The sequence below is a fragment of the Myripristis murdjan genome, chromosome 18 (genome assembly GCF_902150065.1).
Source record: "Myripristis murdjan chromosome 18, fMyrMur1.1, whole genome shotgun sequence".
Taxonomy (NCBI): Eukaryota; Metazoa; Chordata; class Actinopteri; order Holocentriformes; family Holocentridae; genus Myripristis; species Myripristis murdjan.
The window spans coordinates 22,710,009-22,728,278 of record NC_043997.1 but is presented as its reverse complement, the minus strand read 5'-3'; the positions used below and the strand labels follow the sequence as shown (position 1 = coordinate 22,728,278).

The 18,270-nt window shown below is 41.0% G+C and overlaps 1 protein-coding gene across 2 annotated transcripts in view; it reads right to left on the bottom strand.

Annotated features, from left to right (window-relative positions):
• ehbp1l1a (EH domain binding protein 1-like 1a) overlaps positions 1-17,785 on the bottom strand; it is a 43,176-nt gene extending 25,391 nt beyond the window's left edge. The window contains exons 1-7 of one of the 2 annotated variants that reach the window (XM_030076578.1): positions 17,506-17,785; positions 9,824-9,881; positions 9,325-9,420; positions 9,148-9,201; positions 8,804-8,982; positions 7,353-7,498; positions 6,177-6,245 (exon numbers count right to left, since the gene is read on the bottom strand). In XM_030076578.1, coding sequence (XP_029932438.1) covers positions 6,177-6,245; positions 7,353-7,498; positions 8,804-8,982; positions 9,148-9,201; positions 9,325-9,420; positions 9,824-9,881; positions 17,506-17,609 — 706 coding nt within the window. In that variant the 5' untranslated portion in view covers positions 17,610-17,785. The remainder of the gene's footprint in view (positions 1-6,176; positions 6,246-7,352; positions 7,499-8,803; positions 8,983-9,147; positions 9,202-9,324; positions 9,421-9,823; positions 9,882-17,505) is intronic. The other variant, XM_030076579.1, reaches the window with a different exon arrangement.
• Positions 17,786-18,270: the final 485 nt, after the last annotated feature.

Here is an 18,270-nt window from a genome sequence, read left to right as displayed (position 1 = left end):
AATGGGCTTCCACTGTAGGGGTGACCTGGGATTTCCAGGAAGGGACATATCCAGGCCCCCCCTTGTGTGGCTGGTCCGAAGACTGACCAATGGGAAGAGAGGCTGAAGCAGACAAGGAAAACATAAGGGGACAAGGGTGTCAAGGGTAGGAGAGAGAGAATGGAAAGAGGAATATAAATGATGGACACCATGAAACAAAGCTGAAGTATACTTTTAAACCAGCCCAACAGGCATTTTCTCCCATGTTAGTGTTTGCAGCAGAGACACTGAGCTCAGTATGTACCTGACTGGGACAAAAGTGGTAGAACAGGAAGTGCAGCACATGGAGGACGACCAATAGCAGCAACAGAGCCAGAGGGAGAAGCAGAACATGAGGTGGTGGTAACAGTAAAAGAAGCATAGGTTGAACTCAGATTGGTGTCTAAGGGAGGAGGTGCATTGGATGGGGAGGGTGGAATTTCAGGGGTGGGGAGTGGGGAAGGGTCTGATTTGTGGGAATTAAAAGGGAGCATTGTCATAGTAGTTAGGGCCGAATCAGAGCTAGATGTTAGTAAATCCGACGAGAGGTCGGGAGAAGGAGCATGTAGATCAGATGAGGTAAGAACAGAGGATGGGGAAGACACAAGGGTACAGTAAGGAAGCTCAGGTTGGTCAATGAGCTCTGCAGATTCAACAAGAGAGGATGCCAAGCTTGTGTTGGGCTGAGGGAGAGCTGCATTACATGGCATCTCTAAGCCCTGCTTTGTCTGCAAGGCTACAGGCTGCCTGGGATCAATGGTAGAGGGATGCAGAAACTTAGGAGAGAGGCCGGGCTGGGCTAGAGGGGCCTGAGATTTAGGAGGCCTCCATTCACTCTGCCAGGAGGCTGAAAAAGAAAGAAGAGAGGGAACAGAACACAAGGATAAAGGGAGAAACAGAAATTAAGAAAATTAAGGGAGAAACAGAAATTAAGAAAACTGTCTTTTACCCTGCCCCACCTCTATTGTAACTCTACTTGTACCTGTTTCAGGGGCAGATGGCAGGCTGGTAGGCTTGGTAAGAGCACAGCCTGCCTCCACCAAAGAGGTGAGGTAAGCTTTGGGCTGTCGGGGAGCAGGAGGAGGCTGGGAGGAAGGAGGGGAGGAGCTGAGAGGAGCTGATGGTGAGGAGGACAAGGAGGGGAAGGAGGGACCACTCTGTGGTCTCCAAACATTGGCACAGGCTGCAGCATTAGATGCTAAGAGAGGAAGATGGACAGAAAGGAAGAAAAAGAGGACAGAGCAGTGACGAAAAATGGCAGCGCAGGAGGGCTCTTAAGGTTAGTGCAGCATTCATGTCAAATGGAAACAGTGGTTATAAACTACAGACTTGAAGTGTCTGAACTGTCTGAAGCCGTTAAGATGCCATCACTGAATTTTCCTGTGCACTTCATTTGCTCCTGATAAGCTTTTTAACAGTTAACACATATAAACCTGGTGATGATATGTTTGAATTTATTTATTAAAGCAAACCAAACCATTTCAATACAAATGACAAAGTAGATGTGTCCTACTAAAAGAGTTCAAAATGAACACCTTCCAAGTGCCAAATGTGGATAAAAATTGGCTTTGGCTAATACTGGTTACTGGTAAACTATGTTTCAAATTGCAATGGCCAGGTGTGATTACTGATAGCAAATGACTGACATCTTATGACCCATGCCGTCCATGATGAAACAGCTTAAAGAAAATGTGATAAGATGGAGGAATCTTCCTATATCCTTTCTTGGCAGAATTCAGCTTCTTAAGATGTGAGTTGTTCCCAAAATATTTTAGCTGTATTTATGCTTTTTGTTGGATAACCCAGAACCAAATTTCAAGACATGGCAAGAAATGCCAGCTCAAAAGAAAAGAACCTGCTTGGAAATGGGATTTTTTGATGTTTGAATCTTTAAGAGCTCAGTACAAAATACCTATCAAAGTTTTTCGCAAAGATGTACAATTCAGGCATTATTTGTGCAAAAAAGAAAGATTTTTCTTGGTGTACACTGCGTAAGGTGAAAATTAATAACGAAATATGACATGTTACTGCCTTCCAGAATATCAATATGCAAAAGATATAGGGAGATGCAGTACAATATTTTAAATAAAATCTACATATCTGCATAAAGAAAGTAAACAACAGGAGCTTCTCCAAATGAAAATATTTATTGAAACCAGACTATGTTGTCTTTGGAAGTGCAAAAAAAAATCAAGTATTTCTGAAGGTAACATGTAAAGAATGGTAGTAGGGCAACAACTGCTACCCAGCCCACTCTTATAGCCACTAGGAAGTATACTGGATTTGTTGAGGGTGTACAAAGAAACAGTTCAATCACTTTTGATTCTGGGTAGAAAGGCTCTAATGATGAGGTGGGCTGGGGATGATCCTCCTAATCAGCTGTGGGAATCTCTGATACCTGGTGCTGACACATTAGAGAAACTGAGCTACTGTATCGGAAGGCCTCATCTTTTTGTAAGAAAATGGTAGAAACCACTGAAACTACTAAGATAACTGACTGAGCTGAAGCGATTGTTTTGTTCATGTACAACACCACTGTTCTCTGATGACTAGATGACTGCTGTATGTGGTTTCATGGACCAATTATGCAAATACTCTGTATATGGTACTGAGCTGTTGCTGTTGTTATTTTCTTTTTTGAAAATCAATAAAAAAGAATGTTTAAAAAAAGAGTAATGTGCTGATGCTGACTTGAAGTGATTATATCATTCAACAACAGGTGATGGTAGAATGCAGGGAACAAGTTTGATGGGGAAGATGAGTGAGTATTTTCAAGCAGTGTTTACAACCTGAAAACTGAGATGGATGGTATTTTTAAACAGGAGCTCATATATACTGTCTTTCCACTGGACATGAATGCAGCATAAGCCTATAACAAATCCTCTTAGATCAAAAAGAAGAATCAACACCAGTCTGGACTATAACTAGTACCTGTTTGCGGGATATCAGAGAAAGTGGAAGCATGGAGAGATGGGGCAGAGGGGGAGGAGGAGAGAGGGCAGGTGGACAGGGATTTAGGACGGATGAAGGTAGGGAGAGCTTGGGCCCCATCACCCTCAGCTGGAGAGGAGTCACAGTGGAAGCTATGAGGCCTTTGAGGAACTGAGATGGGCACTATTAAGACAGCACAGGACAGAAGTGGGAGAAACATAACAAGAAAGAGGAAAATAAAAGAGCCGAAGGACAGAGGGAGAGGAAGAAAAATGGTGAATGAGACTGAAAGCACACAGAATTTTGCTAGTTAACCAAACTGCAGATAAAGGAAATAGGAAAAAGCTTCCTTTAATTAATCATCCAGATTCAGGGGTTCACTCTGCAGGTTTTAAATCTGCAATGAAACCTGCCTCACCCTGCTTTAAGGAGCTGCTAAGCATAAAATGATTTCATTACTCTACATTTTTTTTCCCAAAAACTACCCTGATTTTTCATGATATTCCACTGTCAAATTATAACTTCAAACAAAATCACATTCTGTATCAGCACAGAGTCTCCTAGAGCAGTCTATTCAACCTGACTCCATTTCCTTAGTAATAGTCCTGACAGGATGTGGCTGGACAAAGGCCAGAAGCCACAAATGCCGTTGCACTGACAAAAAGATTCACTGTGACGAGGGACCATCACCATAGAAACAGGGCAATTAATTTCCAAAATTTGGCAATATCCCTTCAATGGATAGTGGACAACATGATTATGCTGGCCCAGGGACTCAAGGATTCAAAATGAGGACATTCAGTTCATTCCTCAGACATGTTTTTCTTTCCCTTGTTGTGGCTGTGCTTATCAAAACAGCAGGGGGTGCCTCAGACCAATGAAAGATTTGTACACTGTTACATAATTCTAAGTCACAGATTTTCAGGGCAGAGCCATGCTGCTTCACTTAACTCCAGGAAAACAGATGTCTCTTTTATAATCACATTGACCTCTTGAGAGGAAAGAGACTGTAACAGTCGGATCACGTTAAGAATTATGTTAACCCTAAGCCGTCCTACATAACATACATACGTCATTCTGTTAATAGTTTTATCGTACTCTGAGTGATTCAAATGGGAATCAAGCACCTAAACCTGAGAGTTACTGTGCCTTTTCTAATGGCTTATGATCACTCCTCTAAAGGTCCATGCCAGTGATTTTGCATGTTTAGTATAATATCTACAAAAGGCATAAACTTCATGTTTCCAAAGCAAGCAGCCGTAGTTTAAAACTCCCATATCATTTTTCATACCTTTTAACCAGAACACTGTGGCTAATAACATGTGAGAACAGCAAATAGAGGACCAACCTGGCCAAATGAGAAACATCTCCAAGTGTCAGTAAATAGTTGTGTTTAATAAATAGTTATGTTATTCAGAATAAAGCATTAGCATTACTTTCTAGATTGTATCTGTTCCTCTGCGTCCTCTAGTTGTCCCCTCTATTCAGTTGATGTACCACACCAACAGCTTTTTACAAAGGGTGGGTTTAAGTTTTAAATTGGACTTGATGCTCAAAGCAGCCTGTTTGAGCTTAAGTTTAAATAGTCCAAAAGGCTTCTTATGCTCATAACTAAATGCATTCAACATGCCAGACAGCCAAATACGATGGTTAGAACTAAACAAACTTTTACAATGAGAGGACAAATCCATCACAACAAATGCTGTGGTGGAATGGATGATTTTACAATGCTGTAAAATCATCACAGGCCAACATGAGATGAGGAATGTCTGGCAACCAATACCTGATCCGGCACCGGGCTGGAAGATTTTGGGCAGTGCAGGCGGGTGAGCACGAGTAAAGGCTGGCAATGAGTAGGCATAGGGGGAGGGCCGAGCCTGCTGGGCAGTGCCAGGGGGTCGGGGTCGGGGTCGGGAAAAGGAGGATGGGGCAGAGGAGTCTGGGGGTTCGGGCAAAGGAGGACGAGATGGGATGGATACGGTGGAGGCAGTGCCAGCAGTGCTACTCCAATCCATCTCTGTGGTTACTGGGTGAAAGATGAAAGATGGGAGAAATGGGATGAAAGGGACAGGAGAAAGGATGGGAGGTATGAGGGAAGGTGGAGAGAGAGATTAACAAGCAGAAAGGATGAGCAGAAAAGAAATGAGACGAGGAAAATATGGCAAAGAGAAATGGAAGGTGAAGAAAAAAGAGAAAAAGATGCAGAGCAGAGCAGAAAAATAGATAGTGTGGGCAGAAGTAGAGAAAAAGCAACAGGGATAGAGAGGAAAAGTATGAAAGACAGATGAAAGTTAAAATGAGAAATGAGATTTTGAGAGTTAGAGAGTTAGCAGAGAGAGAAAGAGCAGGGGAGGGGAAATGAAAAAGGAAAGAGGGAAAAGAGTAAAGATATGTTGGAATGGGCAGTGATAGCACTCAGATACTCATCCAAAATAATAAAACTATAAATCTTATCCTGTAGCAGCAAAAAAAGTGATAAGGCAGAGTGAAGGGGGTTTTCCAATTCTAGGAACCACTTAATGTGCACTGCCATTCTACAGTTAAAAATAGCTGTTCATTTTCTATACTGGAGAGGATTTTAACAGAAAGTCTTGCTAAAGCCTTGTTGTTCCAGTTTATTTTAGTGATCATGTTTTTAAAGCTAGATTAGGCAACAAGATCATTGTAGCAGTGCTACAATTCTCACTCACTGTTGTTTAGCAGAAAGTTTTTTCTTTGCCATGAAGTTTAAATTCATGTTGAATGCCTGTGTTTAAGCCCTGTAGAGGGTTTTATGGCATTCCTCTACACATTTCTCTATTTTTATGTCTTTTTTTTTTTTTTTACCCATTCAGTCCAAAGCAATACCAGATAAACTAAAATTGCAAAAACTGAAAACAAAGCTATTTTTCAAGGGAGCCAAATACCTAATTTCCACATTTCAAACAGTGATTAATACAACAGTTTTGAGGAGAGTATCTGACACTGTGCAACATGAAGATGTAGGGAGGTTTCCATCAACCTATTTTTTATGAATGAGTAATGAAAAACTATCATTGGCAAGAATGATAGTGAGGGCATGCAGAGTTTGATGATCATCATTTAGATATAACACATGGGTAAGATCATTTCACATAAATGTCATGAATGCTGAAAGTGTAACACTATGCAATGGAGAGGGACTGAGGTATCAGCCAATCCGGAGCAATCCGGAACAGGGGAGTGTAAATCAGGAAACAGGAAGTTACCTGTGGGGCCTGATTCAATTGCAGGCCTCCACGCCAGATCATGTATCCTTGTGGTAGAGGGGACAGGAGCTTTCAGAGGGAAGAAGAGGAACAGCAGATAGGAAGATAAAGTGAGAAAGAAACTGGATTAAAAATAGCATAGGAAAGGAAAGAAAAGAAAAAGAAAAAAGAAAAGCAGAACAAGCAGTTTGAAAAAAAAAAAGCACAGTTCAAAGAGAAATTATTAGGTGGAGGCTGACATCTTTGCCTGGCTCCCCACAGCTAAGACTGGGCCGGGACTGGCCAGGGGAGCAAAACACCTCTTTCCCGTGGCTGTGTTGTGCAATCACTTCAAGAAGTACACACTTAAAATAGACTGTCACTCTTTGAATAATGTGCACTCATGTGTGCAGCTGCAACTGTATATGTTACACCTCACCATAAACTGCACTGCATACAGTTTTGTGTTTAATCTAAAGCCATGCTAAGTGGTGTACTGTATTACATGCAGCAAGACTCCATGTAGAACAGATTTTTATAAGCATGGGACACATTACTCGTGTTTGTGTGCTTATGGTAATTATATGGTAATTATTAAAATCACCTGTTTGTGTTAGCTCAGATGTGTTGAAATTAGAGATCTTTAGGCTGGGGAAGAGCTAAAAGGCTTTAAAATTGTAACCAATTTTGCTAACAATACAGACAACACATAAAGAGATATCACTGATTCACACAATTAAACGTATAACTAAAATTATCTAATGCTAATTGTGATGCATCACTGACGTTACCACCTCTAATTTCACCAGAATTTATGAGATTGCATGAGTATTAATATCCACTTTGAAAAAAAAAATAAAGAGATAGGATAGAGAAAGAATAGAAAACAATTTTGTAAGACCATGGCTGTACTGACACAGTCAGCGTGGCCTTTTCAGTTGAACAGGAGGTGGGTAGGTGTCATCAGTAAAAAAGTAATGGTAATTAGGCCAAAATTTACGTTTTCATTTACAGTAACAGAACTGGGTTCTCACTGGCTACAGTCTGTGATCATTCATACTGATGTATGTTCATAAATCACAGGACTTGCACAGCACCTTGTTGCAGACATTGGGATTTCCCTTCCAGGTAATTGCTGGGATGAGAAAGTCTGGTGTTAATCAGCCTGATAATCCTGTACTGTGTCCCCAGTCTTACCAGTAACAGCAGTAGCTTGTACAGCTCCGAAGCTGGCCCTCCTGTCCTCGCTGACTTCCTCATCACTGTCGTTGAAATCATCCAGATTGCCAATGTCGCTCTGCTTCAAACTCATCAGACTGGCTAAACTCAGCATGTCCTCATCTCTGTGGAGCGGAGAGAAAGAAGCCCGTTAAAAACAGAGGACACAAGCAACCTGGCTATCAACTATGCGACATTAAATGTGGTCTACGTTTTAACTGAGGGGCAGCATGAAAAAGCAGACAGTAGTTTGCGTGAAGATGTCCAAACTTGCAGCTGGTGGCAGCAAGTTAACTGAGCGGAGCCGCTTTGGGTTAAAAAAAAATCGGCCACTTTGCATCTATTTCAGCGACAAGCCTTGAGGGCACAGAGCCTCTAAAGCTCCGCTATTAGCTGGAAACTGCATTTCACCTCTGCATTTTTCATACTGGGAGAGTAGAGATGAATGGAGAGAGGCTGATTTTGACAGTAGAGAAGCATCCTATGACCTTGTCGGATCTTGTCAAGACACTTTCCGAAGCAATATTGTTGGGTTATTACTCACTGGCTTCTAATGTGGAACAGGTGTTAAAGTGGGTGCTGAATCCAAAATGAAATACATGATATTACAACTCAAGGACAGCACTGCCCATATTTCAGCATCCCAGAAGTGACACACAGGTACAATAGATGATAAATACTCAACAGATAGAATTATAGGGTAGGTCTAATGACAAAATTTCCTAGCAATAAATGGACATGCTAAAGTTTCCAAAGACATTAAGATCCAAAAATCAACCCCAATGCTGAAGACAATGCAATGCACAATTCAAATGAAACAAACAGCAAGTCCAGGTGACAACCACAATATAAGACAGGAAACAGGCATTAATGTCTCCAAGTAATCCAAAAGGCTCCCTCTTTTACTTCTCCTTTGAGGCATTTTTTTACAACTTCAGTGCCCATATATTTTAGTCCACTGAGACTATGTCTGAAGCTGTGAAAATGACAAGTCACTGATTATTTGTCATCACTTGTGACTTACAGAGCATTTCTGTTCACTATTTCTCACAGTTTATTTTTCACTTGACCACTTGCTGTCTTTATCTGATTCGCTTGAATGGAGAGCCATATGTTTACGTACCCACATGGTAGATGAATGGAATGGAAAGAGTGTTGATAATGAATCCCTCACAAAATTGTGTTGTGGGGCATCCTTCAAAGTATTTTTAGGTTTAGGTTATTGCTCAAAATCGTCTCGTTTGCTAGTGGTGATTCACAAGCATCCGTTTTTGAGAACCACTTCAGGTGACACACTCACTCTCACAACAGCCAATGAGCTGACAGGTCAAACCTGGATGATCTATTACTCTTGCATGGAATAGCAAAAATTACTACATGTGTAAAAACCTGAACTATCACTTTAATATGTTCGTGAGTTGGTGACTTACGTGGCCTTGCCCTCCTTAAGGAAGACACAAGACAGCGTCAGCTTCAGTGTGGCTTCCACCACTTTCACCGACAGGGGTTTCAGCTTCAGAGTAATGTCATAGTGTCCCGGCGTTGCACTGGCATACTTCTTCATGTTGATGTCACCTGATGCCAACACCTTCCTGTGGCCCTTTGTCTCCTGATAAGTAGACAGCAGCGGTTACTTCAGGCATCTCAGTTCATGTTCAAACCTATAAAACTCCTCCTCTGTGAGAGTTTTGCAGCAAAACTATTACAATCTGTAATGAGTGCCTAAATAGATGACATGAAACAAAGGAACTGAAGACAAATATGGTAGACTCACATTTTCAATGACAAAAGTCCAGTCCTTGTCTTCAAACTCTTCTGCAGTAGGTTCCTGTTGACAGATCAATAATTACAAGATGGCTGAGCCTTGCCATTGCCATTCAGATTATCATGAAGTTTTACATTCCACATTCAGCATCATTTAGTTTCTCAGTAATGGCTAAAGGAGACATACCTTGAACAGAGTGACAGTGATGTCCACAGTCTCTGGAACCTGCCAGACCACCAGGCCTCGGTAGGGGTTCTTGATCCCCGGCTGCCAGCCATGGAGCTGACAGAGAGGATAAGAGAAACAAGGGACTCAGTATCAAAACTATTGCTCAAGTTCTCTTTTTTTTTTTTTTTTTTTTTTTGATAGATAGTGGGGGCATTGCAATAAATTACAATAAAACAAGCCACATTCTCAATGTGTAATACTGAAAGACTGTGAGTTGTGTATAACCCTAAGACAGACTAATTCCTAAGATTTTCTCTTCTAAGAGGCTTTAACATGAAATTACAGATGCATAAAAAGAATCAATGAAAGTCTGCTGGATGCTGATAAATTAATCTTCAGCTCTGAATTGTGGCCCTTACCCATCAAGCATAAAAAAAATTACAAAAGTTTTATCTTAGGGAGCCATAACATGTTATTACACCTCCAGTTTGCCCTAATTTTCCCTTATTTTTAATACCTTTGTGCTGTGACGTCTGTTCCTCCGGATCCACACCACTCTCAGTTTGTCTGGTTGCCTGGATTCAGAGAAAAACACAGATAACATTTAAGCTCCTCTCGCTAATTGAAGTGTAACTCTGAAAAATAGATTAAAATGATATCAGCATCAGCTCAGCATATGGTGATACACATTCTATCACAAGGTACGTGGAATATCATGGAATTTGCCAATATGTGGATGCGATTAATAAAAATTGGACTTTTCCCCACAGTTACGCATGTTTTATCTGTGCCTAAGCCAAACTAGCAAAAAAAAATTAAAAAAGACTAGGCTAAGATTCTGGACCATGTTGTTTTTTTTTTTATTTGTTTGTTTTTTAAGATTTTTTTTGGGCTTTTCTGCTTTATTTGACAGTCACTGTAGAGATAGACAGGAAAGGCAGGGGAGAAAGAGGGAATGACGTGCAGCAAAGGACCTGAGGTCGGATTCGAACCCCGGTCGCTGCCATCAGGACTGAGTCCTGGTACATGGTGCGCGCTCTTAACCTGTGAGCCACCAGGGCGCCCCCTGGACCATGTTTTGGGGTCATTTATGTGCATGCTACTGCAGCTTCTGACCTGTGACTGCTGTTTGTCTGCCTGTGTGTCACAGAAGGTGTGTGCACACACACACACACACACACACACACACACACACACACACACACACTTAAACACACTCACACATACAGACACAGAGGGAGCCTGCTAGCAAGAGGAGCTCATCATTTCAACAAACTCTCAGCAGTGCAACTACATCAGCAGTTTTGTAACTCCTGAATTTGTAATGTTATGTTACAAATTCATAGATTATATTCTAATTGAACAGTTTATTCATCCACCACATGACACTTATTAGACACTTTCTGATTACAAAATGTGCTTAAAGTGTAAAACACAGAATTCAGAAAATTTAAAACAGAAAATGGGGAATTTGAGGGGAAAAAAATCAGACACGGAATCTGGAAAACATTAAATTTCATAGGGTCCCATGTAATGTTGCACAAACTGGGGCTGACTTTTGCTTTGAATTCTTCTTTAATATTTAATATGCATGATTGAAGATGCTATTGAATTCTACTAAAAGCATTTAACCACTGATAAATCATCACATTCATTTTGAGAAAAGAGTTACAGACATGTAGGAGACAATTCTATTGCAGTGTTGGTGCAGTTCCTAAAGGTCACCAACAGAGGTCATATATGACTTAGGGCCCCTGCAAAACCCTCTACAAAATAGGATTTCAGCTTTGCTGTTGCACCGACTCTTTCATCTGTTCTAATCTACTTTAGCCCAGGAGAAGGAGGTGTCACACAGCCAGTATAACAGCAGGAGACCAGGGATTGTCAAATACAACCTAAAAAACATGACACACAAACAAGCCCATCTGTTTGATTTCAAAACATTGCATTCAGGCCTCAGCCAGGAGAAAATGAAAATCTTGTGACTCTGAGTATCCACTCAAGGATAGAGTGGGCCTCCTGAGGATAAACACCCTGGCCCGTGTGTATATGTGGGTGTGTGTGTGTGTGAGAGAGAGAGAGAGAGAGAGAGAGGGAGACAGAGACAGAGATGCTGTTAGAGAGGTTGGTTTGAGCTGCTGCTTTCCTCTCCATTAGTGTATTTACTGCAGGGCTGAAACAGTAGACGTGGTGGCCCCAGCAACCAGCCACTACACCCATCACACTCACACATACATCATACTGCAGAGGCAGGTCCTGCTCCTTATCTTAACCCATTTACACCAGTCATTACTGAGAGGAAATTTCCCCCTTAGCTCTCTGATCTGCTGAGAAATTTCACCATTCCTCAGTCTCAGAGAGCTGAGTCATCTTCGTGCCAGTCAGTGAAAATTAAGATAAATGAGCAGAAACTTGTTCCCTTCAAAAACCTGATCCCTGCAGGGGAAATCAGGACATCACAGGGGCAAACAGAAACACGACACAACAAACGAGAATAAGACATAAACAAGAAAGTAGGTAAAGAGGTGGCATTTAAACATGATGTAACCGACAACCTGACCACTAGAATATGTTATGTAGAATGGAAACAATGAAATAATGAGAGAAAAAAAGTGATTAAATTTAAAGCTATTACTCATCAGTGCAGAACAGTGAATTTTGGCAAGCTTGATAAAAAAAAAAAAAAAAAAAACAGTATTGGAATACAAAAAGCCATACTGGTCAAACTCAAAGTGTGAACAGTGTAACTGGTGAGGGCCTTCTTCTCATGCTGCATGTCACTTAGAGACAATGTGGGACGAGGGAGAAATGGAAAGGGGCAGAGAGAGGGGACAGAGGACACCGAAATAGACATAGAGAATGACAACCACACTTAACACATGCTTAATAGCAATCCTACACCTGCTGCACTACTTATCATAGTGATATTGCAACAGGCTAGCCTCTATTTACTGTGTTGTGTAGATCGATGTTTCACTTTGTATGGATGCTCAATTATGCAGCGCTGGAGTATTCAAAAGATAAATATATTTAAACATAACAGGCTTCGTGGATACTGTACAGAAAATACACAGCACACTCTGACACACAGCCACATAAACAAGACCTGATAGCTGCAAATAATTCTCAATGTTTGTCTTAACCTGCTTGAAGTACCAGATGTTGAGCTTTACCATATCAGGAAATGTCAAGACGGCGTAAGACAAACTGTTAATCATACATTCTAAATACTTCACCCTGATAGTAAACTTTCTACTCTGCCATATGAACCATCAGAGCTTTGGCTAATCAGTTTAGGGGTTCGGTCTATCCAGCTGGTCCACATTTTACACATTCTTCTACACTGGAAACATCAACATCCAAACATTCAAACACTGTGGCTACCACAGAGAATGACTACACCGTGTAGGCTTTGGCTACATGCAACAATGGACAATATTAACCTTTCATCACAAATCTGTACCCCAACTGATTATGAGTCAGGTTGATCAGCTTCAAAACAAGTATATGTTATCATTATTAGTATTTTTATCAGTTGTAGAAGCAGCAGCAGGAACAGTAGTAATTACAGTTGTAGCAGTAGTAGCTGCAATAGCTGTAGTATTAGCAGAAGCAGGAGTGGTAACAGTAGTACTAATAGTAGTGGGAGTGATAGAATTAGCAGTAGCAGAAGAAGTAGTACTTCTAGTTGTAGTTGTATCATCCTGGGTTTCAATGGACAGCAATGCGTCCCATAACCTACAGAAATTTAAGAGGTTTTTCCACCCTGACAAGACACCTGAAACACCAAACACCTGAAGGCCTGGAGTTCTTTGCACAAAAATATTGACACAGAATACTGGCTACTAGCAGGTACAATCCAAAAACACTTGTAAAAGTTCAGCCTGTATACACCTGTATTTGTCAGAAAACGACTGGCAGGCCTTCGTGTTTACGGGGGACGGTTTTCATAGTGGTTTCATAAAGGGCTCATTCATGTTACACATAAGATAATACGCTCACGCCCCCATCCGCTCTTACGCGCTTTGATGAGCATGACACAATTTCTTCACACCCAGTTTCAAGCTCGGGCTTGGCTGCTGTGTGCTCTGTGGTTTCAAAGCGTCACGTGGTATTATGATAAATGTGAACATGTACAGACCAAGCTTCACCATAAACTATTCTAGTAAAAGTTGATCAAGGAACTGAGCATTTACTCTGTAATGGGTGAAATCTATTGTAAAACAGTACCTATACTGGTAAAGGCTATAATAAAACAATTACCAATCAAATCAAGCCCCCAGTTTGAGAACCTCAATTTGATCAGGATTAGTCCCAGGATTTGGACGATTATTTTTGTTGCTGGTTTAGCTGGATTTTGGAACTGTTTAATGAGGTGAGAGAGGTGAGAGTGAATCCTATGAGTACAATAGTCATTCTTATACATTCTCTGACTGGGATGACATATGATGGATTACTGAGGTAAAATAAAACTATTCCTCATTTTGCTGGAGAGCTTTTGGAACCCCCTCAAGCATCTCTGGAACCACCTCCCAACCACAGAACCCAATTAAGCATGCCTGCAATCCCCTCAAGGACCCCTAGAACCACTACAAAGACCCCTGAATAGCCTATAGAAATGTAAGGACCGCAGCAGTAACTCATAGAACTACCTTAACAACCACGACAATACCTTCAAGGAGCACTGGAACCACCTCAAGAAGCCCAGAAACCCCTGAAGGAGCCCTAAAAACACCTAAAGGACTCCTGAACGTCTTGAAGGAACCGTGGAAACACTTAAAGACCCTTGGAGCCACCTCAAGGTTCCCTGGACCCTATCCAAAAACATGTAACCACATGTAGAGCCACTGGAAGCACCTCGCCAGACCAGACCTTAAAGACAACACTTCATCTCACCCCAACAAAATTATCTGATTCTTTTTTTTAAATCCTGCATAGGTCTAACTTACTTGGACATTAGGCTGCAATAAATAAAAATTTCTCAGATAGAAACAATATCTCACATTATACGCTAGGTTTCAAAGGAACTGATGCCTACCATGAACAGAAACATGTTGCCACTGGCTGGTATATAATCTTGAAGGGTGCATAAACAGAGTGACAGGTAGATAGGTCGCAATGCAAGCCAGGGCTGGGGATTGGAAGCACATGCTGACTGCAATATTAGTAATGCTAATGGAATTAAAGGAACTCCTACAGAGCCAAGACTAAAGCAGTCCACCCAGCAGCTAAAAACAAATCTACACTGACATTATGGAGCTTCATCACAAACTAGGATTCAACTGGTATGGCTTTTCCAGGCTGACGCTGATATCTTTTAACTGAATCTCCTGATAGTTGATATCTTGTACCTATATTCAGTATGATAAAAGAAAAACTAACTCTACTTTTTGCTGCCTCACAATACAACTCGATCATAAAGTATTTGCAGCAGACTGACAACAGCGCTATGGGCAAGTGACCAGCATCACTAATCATTTCAGCTATTTAGGCTCATTCTCAAGCCAAGAACACAAATGACAAAGCAGTATCACTACTCCACTAATTGCCATTAGTGCTTCACTAACATTTCCTGTTGAATCACTGCTCTACTCAACTTTACTCTATGTCAGGGAAATGTAACTTCATTGTTTATGTCAATTACAGGCTTCATAACGAGGGGATAAGAGATAGATAAAGGAAGACAGAGCTCATCGATGTACTCAATGCACCATAAATGTTTATGCCAAATAGAGGCAAAACTTGTCTTATTGAAAAAGCCTCTTAAAAGCATTTAGACAAATGGACACTAAAAAACTCTCCACTGAAACTCTGGCTAATATTTATGCATGCATACTTCTATGGAAGTGCTACAAACCAGTTCAGGTTAAGTTCATCTAATAGATACCCAGTGTAGCACTATAATTTGTAATCAATATGAAACCAATCAAACTGCATCATGTCCATAATATTAGAGGTGGAACACACTGTCGTGCTGATATCCCAGTTTTAATAAAATGCAAATTTTGGCTCTAAATATTGGTCTAATCTAAACAAACACTAGGGCTGGGCAATAAGAACAAAATCAAATATCACAATATCTTTGACTGACTTCCTCAATAACGATACTGTGACAATACTGGAGGGATGACTATTGGTGCTTTCATAAGATGTTTAAACACAAAGGATTTTTGATAAACAATCACTAGTAATGTGGATATGATGATAGAACAGTGAGAACAGTCTAGCAGTGTACAAAATTGCCTTTCTTTACTTTAATCCAGCCTTTAAAAGCAGGAAAAGACGACACTTATGCCATATTGTGATATTATGATATCAAAAATCCTAGACAATATCTAGCCTCCTATCAGGATATTGATATAACATTGATGTGTCACCCGAACACACACTGTACTGTAAGTATGTGGGGCTAATGTCAAAGCACACTGCCACATCTAGTCTGAGTCTATGCTGCATTTTTGAATCATCATGTTTGCACCACTGTGGATCATTTTGGATTGTCAACATTCTGAGCATTAAAGGATGTGAAATGCTCGAGAACTAAACAATGGTTCCAACAGAGTTTATCAAGTAATAGGAAATGCATTATAAATAGTTATAGGGGCCTGATGCCTAGCTGTGTGTGTGTGCTTGTGTGTATCTTGACCTATGAGTCAGCGGTCATATCCAGTACATCATGGATTCACAGAGCCAATAGTGTTGCATTCAGTTTGACAACAGTCATACTTCCACACGAGCAATCAATTACTTTATTGGATTAAGCAGGACTCGCATGGAGAAAGACACACACTAACTTCTGGAAATGCTGAAATGAACAAATGCCAAAGAGAGAGAGAGGATGCTCTTCCATCCTGACCGGCCCATCCTCGAAACAAGACAGCATGCCCACTGCTAATGATTTCACAGGGAAAATGGCATGTGAGCATATTTTGTATTTCAGCTGTAGATCCATAGCTTCTAGAAACCTGCCTAATGTAGACCCCATGTATTCCTGTATCTCTGGACGTTAGTGAATTTCTACTGAAACACACTCAAATGAAACATGCTTATCTGTAGGGCATGACCTGGTATTGAGTGTGGAAAAGTGGGAATGCATACTGATCTGTCCACTGATAAATTCACTGATGTGTAATTATTGGATTAGACGGGGTGTATTACATACACAAAGGGACAGTGCAGCTGATTTAGATTTGACATTTTATTACTTCATGCCAACACAGAAGCGTTGAGGTGAGCCAAATATTCAGTCCAGCCTCCATGTTATCAGTAGGCAGGGATGTGGTGCTGAAGATGGGGTGGACACCAACTTGTTCACCTGCATATAAAGCCAACCTTCTTTCTTCCAGAGATTATCAACCACAGATCTCTTTCCCACGCCCAAGTTATTCTCCTGGGATGAATGTGAGGCTGCCCCGTTTATTAGAATGCCTCATGCCACATGACAGATATTGCATTGACTCGGTAAGACAGAGGCGGAAGTGCAGAGGTTGAGGCGTGCTCTGCAGAAATAAACTGCGTAATATGCATCTCTAAAACAGCGTCACCACAATTTATTAACAGGTTAAGTTCCGATAAAGTAGCCTACGCCCGTCTAGACAGCGTAAACACGATCCCAGTGAGCCTAGTGAGAGTCACGCCAAGCTCCATATAAACTCAGCCAATTTGATGCTTTTATACTTTTTGACAAAGGCAACTCCCGCGGAACATGACTTTACACATTCTGTAAATCGCTGCTAGCCACCACAAAAAATCGGCATACAAAACAACCCCAAACAGAACTTTATTTCCATAATTTTTTAACTTTTAGAAACTGTTCACACTGTTGGCGCTTAAGTTAGCTGCGCCTTACTTTGTGGAATAAGATACCATCAATAATTAGGCAATAACACACGAGTCGATGTTTAAAGGGGGAGTTTAAGAGGAAACGTGATTCTCATTTGAAAACCGAATGTAAAATCGTAAAATGTTCTGCGACGTACATGCCTTCGCCTAGAAGTATGGTGGTTCTAAATGTATATATTTTTTATATGAAGGCTGGCTCTCTTCCGATACGGTCTGTGCGCTCAGTCTGCCTGACATCTCTACAGGGCGCGTGAGGATGCGACTGTCAAGCGACAAACTATTTCGCCACAAAACCCTCCAACACAGCGTTTTCAGCATGTTAGCTAGCAGTGTTATGTCGAAGTCACGTTACTTTACCATTTTTTGGTGCATTCTATCATCAGTTCTTGATAAGAGGCGGCAAACTGGAACTTGGAGGCTTTCTTTCCGACCCGCTGGAGCCGCTTCCACACCGAAGTCATGGTCGATGTCGTCAACTTATTTTCTCAAAGATACGATGAACCAACATCAGCTGATGAGAAGAAAATGCGGCTCGCTGGCCTTCCTCTGGGCCCTCAAAAGGGAGAGAGATGGGAGAAGTCCACCAGCTGCTGTGACAGCTCCTCTCTGAGACCCTGGCAGTGTGTGACCCGCTGCCTCCCCAGTGGCCGCAGGCAGCCAGCAAAACAAACGCACGCCGCCGCTCGGACGCAACGTCAAAACGGCCGGTATAAACACCACTTCCGGTGACGAGTTTCAAAATAAAGTCCTTATTGTGATTATGCAAAGTTGTATATGCCAAAGTCAAAATAATACTATTTTTTAAATGCTTGCTTTTTTCCTGAATTAACTACATAATTATCTCAGAATTCGGAGAAAACGTGATCATAAAGGAATTTGATTTAATATATTTTTCAGAATTCTTAGATTCATTATTCCGGAAAAACAGCAAAATTTTCCCCATGAATTTATTTTTTCAGAATTCTGAGATAATTATCTCATTGACTGAGAAACCTATGTGATTTTTTTCTTCAGTAAATGCATTCTGCTCCCATATATTTGTGGAGGATTTAGAATTATTTTAATGTAATGGTTGTTTAAATCAGTGCGGGTATGATTTGGTATTTTTAATCATCATGGAAA